At 41.9% G+C, this 6,993-nt stretch overlaps 1 protein-coding gene across 1 annotated transcript in view; it reads left to right on the plus strand.

Moving 5' to 3' along the window:
• The first annotated feature begins 1,014 nt into the window (after positions 1–1,014).
• Positions 1,015–6,993, plus strand: part of LOC139562177 (dentin matrix acidic phosphoprotein 1-like) — a 13,995-nt gene continuing 8,016 nt past the window's right edge. The window contains exon 1 of the mRNA XM_071379573.1: positions 1,015–1,172. Within this exon, the coding sequence (XP_071235674.1) occupies positions 1,015–1,172 (158 nt within the window). The remainder of the gene's footprint in view (positions 1,173–6,993) is intronic.

Consider the following 6,993-nt stretch of genomic DNA (forward strand, 5'->3'; position numbering starts at 1 on the left):
TTTAAGTTTGTTCCACCTGAGTGAGTCTGACCACCAGTCAGAGACCACTGTGATGACACACCAAATGTGTTTGATGGATCCTTTTCATCTTATTCTGATGCCTCTTAAGGGGAAAGTATTTTAAAAGTAACTAAAAGTAATCAGATTACGTTACTGAGTTCGGGTAATCCAAAAGTTACATTACTGAATACAATTTTGGACAGCTAGCTAGTAATTGTAAAAGATTACATTTAGAATGTTACCCACCCAACCCTGTTCAAACCTGATTCTTGTGTGTTGTCAGACAAGTAAGATACTGCGGGGGACGTACTTATGCATTTTCTTTTGTATTATAATGGCCATCTAATCATAATAGCTTCTTGGCTTAGATGAAACTGGAATGAATTGCAACCTGATCAACATCATTTTAAAAAAAAAGTTTTGTTTTCAAAGGAGAATTTTTTAGGAAAAGCTGTTATTTTAGAAAAACACAAGACAGCAGACACAGGCGTATACTAGAGGAGCTAGACACCAAATTGAGTTTAGGGATTGTAAGCAAATGTAGAGGAGCAGTGGGTTTGTTTGACGGCTGGTACCGAGGGATGGAGATGGAATCTGCTAGGTGGCCCAGGCATTGTGAAGAGGCTACAGATGAAAGCAGAGGAGAGGAGTGTAAACTCCAGACAGATGGCAGAAGTACAGTAAAAGGGGGATGAGGTAGGGATGACAGGAGCGAGAGAAAACAAGAAGAAAGAAGAAAAAAAACAGGGGAGAAAATCCAGGAATGTGACCTGCCGGAGAACATTTTTTTTTGCGTTGTTGTTTTCATTATCTGGCTTCTGTCATTTCATAAACTTTGTATCTTTGAAATGAAGGAGAGAAAATAAAAGCAATAGAGGAAAAAGCAGAGGGAAAAAAACGGTGAAATTAATCTTTTGTGCCTGGCCTGATGGAGGTGCGACATGCTCAGACAAAATCCGGACCAGGAGAAGCTGCTGTGATTGATGAATAAAGTAAAGGTGTCAGAAGTGTATTATGCAAATTAGCGGAGGCAGAGACCATTTCGGGAGCAAAAGAGAGAGCGGACGGACGCGTGTGCGTGTCACGGGGGGCGATCGTCCCCCAAGCGCCGGCACCGTGCCATCTTTCATCTCGGCAGACAACCTCGGCTCGGCCGGCAATCTCAGCTGTCGGTACGGCTCTATGACACTATACTATGAGCCGGAGAGAGAGAGAGAAAGAGAGGGAGGGGGATAGAGAGAAAGGAGATGGAGAGAAGAGCAGGGTTTTGAATGAATACAGTCATGCTGATTGACCAGTACATAGTATACAGTTACAGCCAGCACACTGTTCACATTCACACAGGGGAATACTGCTAGTTCACTTGTTGGAGTCATAAAAACAATTGTAAAAAAAAACTCACTTTCTTATTCCCACTGACAATACATTATACAGGCCTAGGATTGGAGATTGAGCTGTTGTGTGATGTGATGGTGTGTATTGTGGCAGTGTATGTTTTATGGTGCAATTACCTGTGTAGTGTGTGTTGTGTTAGTGTATCTGTGTGTTGTGGCAAGTGACATTATGAGGATTATTGTCTATTCACATTAGTGTTCGGTAGTGTGTGGGAACCCTCTTCACCTCTTCAGCGCCACATTTTTCTCCAATAACACTTACACATTACACCATAAGCCAGTGTTGGGCCTGTAAACTCACAGCATCATTAAAGATGCGCTATGAAGAAATCGCTCCGCCATTTCCTGGTTGCTAAAATTCTAATAGTTTGCCTAATTTCAGTTTATGTGACAAAACAAGCAAGAGAAATAGCTCACATAGAACAAATCTACCACTTCTTAGACTTGCTTTCAATGAGAATGACGTATCTTTAACACACATTTCTATGTGAATGGTCAGGTCGCCCAAAAAGTTACATATCGTAGCTTTAAGCTTCACACAAACACACACACGCACAAACGCACAAACGCACAAACGCATGCACACACGCGCGCACACACACACACACACACACACACACACACACACACACACACACACACACACACACACACACACACACACACACACACACACACACACACACACACACACACACACACACACACACACACACACACACACACACACACACACACACAGCTGGCAGAGATGGCCATGGTTCACCCACCCCAGGACCTCACCAGCAGCTTTCCACTTCAGTCAAACGCTCACACCGACATTGCTTTTAATAGGATGACAAAAACAATCGATCACGTATGCACCAACACAGAACAATATAAAGAGGTTAAGGGAAATTGATGACATCGTCTGCTTTAATTCGGCACCGAACTGCGGTCCTGGGTGATTGAAATAGACAAAGATGTATAGGGTTACCTTGTTGAGGAGGATGCGTTAATTGCTAGCACTTGTCATTTCTCCTCAGCTTTGTCTCAGTCACAGAGGCTAACTAGCCAGCTCTTCCCTATTCAGTTTGTTTGTTCAGCGGACAGGCTGCTGAAGAAGCTATTTTCATCAAGCAGCTCGTTATTAACGGGTTCATAAGTAAGCCGGCCCTGCTATTTCTCCGTGTTAGTGTTTATTATGAGTCCACAAAGAGCTAGGCCTGTCTCTAATGAATGAAAGAGCCCTGTGTAATTGAGCCTTATTAGGCCCCAATAGAGTACCGGTGGCAGAGATATTAGAGAGAGAGAGAGGAAGAGATAGAGAGGGAAGGAGTAGGAGAAGAGAGAGAAAGAAAGAGAGAGAGAGAGACAGACAGAGAGACTGAAATATATAGAGGTACAGTATAGAGGGATAAAAGAGAAAGAGAGGGAGGGAGAGAGTGGATGCACGTAAAAGAGTACAGTGAGATTGGGAATAAAGGGTAAAGAGAGAGGGACATAGAGAGAGGGAGAGAGGCTGGCATTGTCAAACTCGTTCCGCTTCTGTGCCTCTGTTTATTAATTTCGTCACTGAGGCACATGGCAGAGTAATTTCAGATCCCTTCCACTACAGTGGTTTACATATTTACACTGTAAGTATGAATGACAGTTAAAACTGTGCTGATGCCATATCATACAGACTCGTAAACATTGGTGAGCACTTCAGCTGGCGTCATCTTAAAGGACGGCTGGTAAGCTAGCGGTTAGAGTGTTGGGCAAGTAACCAAAAAGTCTCTGATTCGAATACCGGAGCTGACAAGGTGAAAATCAGTCGATGTGCCCTTGAGCAAAGCACTCCAGGGGCGCTGTACTACTATGGCTGACCCTGTAAAACAACACATTTCCCTGCACCTATCTGACAATAAAACAGCAAAAAAATAACAAATTCAATAAAGGCACTCTGTCCAGGAAATCAAAATTAGACTACAAGCCTGTAAAGTATTAGAGGCGAGTAGCCACAAACTGCGGACCGTTGTCAGTTACAATGGGTACCGGATTTCCAAGACAAGGAATATACAGTATGACATTATTCCAGCACCACAAGCAAAGCATTTTAAAATATATACTGTAGTTGAATTTAACTATGGCTCCATCCTATAGTTTACTTTCATGAAATCAATCAATAATGTATTTAACCTGGTTAAAATTTAGGAATTCAAATGAAGGGGTATGGTCCTATCCTTTTATACCCTCTACAGATGTATGATCTTAATTTGATCCCCATGTTGCAGGAGAACTTTCGTGCAATGCAAGAAATGTAAAACTTGTTGTGTATTTGATGTTTAAAAAGGCTTCTGAAGTTTGTAATTTCAGACTTGATTTCCCCTTATGAAAAACGCATCAACCCCTACAAAAATGTCCATTAATTATAATCCACATAATAATTCACATTTCCTGTTGCTGCAGGATTATTCTCCTGCTGTAGCAAACTGGCTCAAATTAAGATCCTACATCTGTATGTCCACCTTACGCTTCTCTATAACCTTCTATGTCTCTTCACTATGACAACCAGAGGTCGTTGCTATCCTCAAGATCCTTGGCCCCGCCTCTCTCTGTGTTTTCTCTCTCTTCAGGGTGTTCCAAATGGCTGAGGTAGTCAAATTCACCCACCTGGCTATTTTTCAAGTGAGACATCTCTTTATTCAGCCTAGAAAAAGCCTCAAACACACACCCTCCTCGCTTCTCCTCACTCCCTTCTTTCTCTCAGCCTCCCTCTTTCCCACACCTCATTCCATCTTTCAACCCTCCCCTCCCATCTCTCCCACTCTCGCTCTCTTTTCTGGCCCGTTTTCCTCTTCTACATACATGCAGAACCGTCGTAGTGTGTTATCCCATATCGCTCTCAAGCACACGTATGTGGGCCCTCTCTCCCTTTCATGTCCCTGTGTGCGCACATTACTGCCCAGCGACAATACCTGCCATGAATTAGGACATTTACATATACACATAGGTATATATGTCACGTGCCAATCGTGTATAAGGCACTCATTGTGTGTGTGTGTGTGTGTGTGTGTGTGTGTGTGTGTGTGTGTGTGTGTGTGTGTGTGTGTGTGTGTGTGTGTGTGTGTGTGTGTGTGTGTGTGTGTGTGTGTGTGTGTGTGTGTGTGTGTGTGTGTGTGTGTGTGTGTGTGTGTGTGTGTGTGTAATCCACATGAAGTGGTGCTCCGGTGGGATCATCATTAGACAGGTTCTAGACTAATGACACAGGAAACGGACTCATACAGAGAGCTTCTCTAAAGTCATATGTCTCTCTCTTACACACACATAGGAATACACACGAACATGCACACACGGACACACACCTACAGACGCGCACACAAACACACACAGGCATGCATGCAGGCACACACACACAAACGCACACAAAGACTTACAATTCATATTTCCTGGCAGAGCAATGGAGGAGGTAGAGGATTATATCTTTCTGCTACAATGCCCTGAAACCAAATGATTCACCAATTTTGCTGATCATTAATCTGATTGATTAGATTCCATCCCATCACCAAGGCAAACTTTTTTTTCTCCCACATCAACATTACACCCACATTACCCAGCAAATGTAGACGTGGATATTGGTGCTTTTATATGATGGACTGTTTTTCTGTGTGTATTTTCCACTTTGCTTTCAACTCGTGAACTGAGTGGTATCAACAAAACAACAACAGCAAACAAAACAGATGTTTGCCCAAATGCATACGGAATTAGTCTCCTCTCATGCCACTAAAGACCTGATGAATTAGCTCAGTGGCTGATTCCTCTAGCGTTGTTGACTTTCCAGGGCACAGCCAGAGAGGAGTGAGCTGTTTAAAACACTCTACTCTCTCTCAGTTCCGTAATGGTGGGGATTAACTTGGCCTGAACTGTGGCTGGTTTAACCACAAGCGGCCATTTTGGATTCCGATGTTTGTTTTTGTTTTAACCCTCTTAGCGACGGGGTCTCGGCCCCAAGTGAACTACTCGTGGCGCCCCTCAATTGGAGCCGTAGTTACACAACGGATGAAAACATCCTAAAACTCTGTTTATGGAACAGGTGCGGTATTAGTCATATGCAAATTATTTTTGCTACTTCCAAATGTTAATTTTTGTAAGATAGAGGCTTACTGATATTGAACACATCGCACCACACAACCAAGTGCAGCTGTCTATTATTGAGTCAATGATTTTGTGATTACAGTATCTCAATGTATGAATCTTTAGGGATGTGTGGTGAAGATGACTCCATCCATGGACTTACAGACACTGGGTTGTGTTAAGTACTCAAGGCCTAAACAACCTAACATCAAAGCTTAAGACTGCAAAGGTTATATACACGTATCATTCTTTGAGGTATAAAGAAGATCCAATGGGGATTGTTCTAAAACAGACACAATGCTTTCATTGGCTTTTCAGATTCATAACGCAGATGTTTTTTGTGTTACCATGATTTATTGCAGTACTATCAACCCCGCTCCCCATTTTAGGACTGGCAAATCATTATGGTGATTCGTGAAAACAAAGATGTCAAGGTATATTTCTGTCAATGTTATGTACTTTAAGAAGCTAAATTATTTGAAGTCAATAACCAGGGTTCCATCCAGCCTTTGTATGCGAGTACATGCCGGATCATTTTTTTAATGACAGGCTTGATGGAAACAGAACATTTATCTGTAAACTTAACAAATGTCGACAAAACAAAATAAGCTAGAGAAGGTGGGATCTTTTTGTGTGTCGGTGAAATTAATTATGGGAGAAAAGTCGATGGAAACGCAAACATTGATATGATAACCATCATATGGAAGTAAACTTGGAGTCATGCGATAAGATGTTATGTGGTTCTCCCACTACGACTCGGGAAAGCGTGCAGTTTATTAGGCTACAGATGAAATACGTTATGATGAACTTCACTGGGTGGTGAAAGTGCATGGTGATGAGCTTGATGCTGCTGTCCAATAAATACAGAGGGTCTTATTCTGGTGACATGATGATCGATGTGCAGCTGGCTGCCTTTTGACAAATACAAATAATCTCCCTCTTTTGTCCATAGTAATCTCATCATGTAGACTATACGCATGCGCACGTGCCAAGACCAGAGTGGGCACATTCGATATGTAACGCAACATTTTTTTGTGACAAAACCATAATTAAATGGAAACCCATTTAACTTGTATTTTTTATTTGGTACATGGGAATTTAACCACAAAAGGTATTTTATGTGCGCTATGTCATCACAGCCTTTTATCTGCAACAAGTCAATTTGATGGAAACACATCTCTGGTGGGAAAATGTGCATATTGTTTTAATGTGGATTTTCGAATATTTGTCACCAATTGGATGGAAACCTAGCTACTGACATGTAAATATTCACATTTTTGTATATTTCCTTTCTAGCTATGATAAAAGTTAGACAGCCCTGAAAGAGAGTGAGGGCAAGCCACATGAATGAATCCTTTACACCACCTTGGTTTTCAAAGTTTAGTAATTAGCAAATAATCAGGACATAGGAAACTACAAACAAACACCAGACCAATCCGGCAATGAGCCCTCTTAGTCTTTATTTTCCCTCTCTCTCTTTCTCGTTCTCCATCTCATTTATCTT

The sequence above is a fragment of the Salvelinus alpinus genome, chromosome 32, assembly GCF_045679555.1.
Source record: "Salvelinus alpinus chromosome 32, SLU_Salpinus.1, whole genome shotgun sequence".
Classification (NCBI taxonomy): domain Eukaryota; kingdom Metazoa; phylum Chordata; class Actinopteri; order Salmoniformes; family Salmonidae; genus Salvelinus; species Salvelinus alpinus.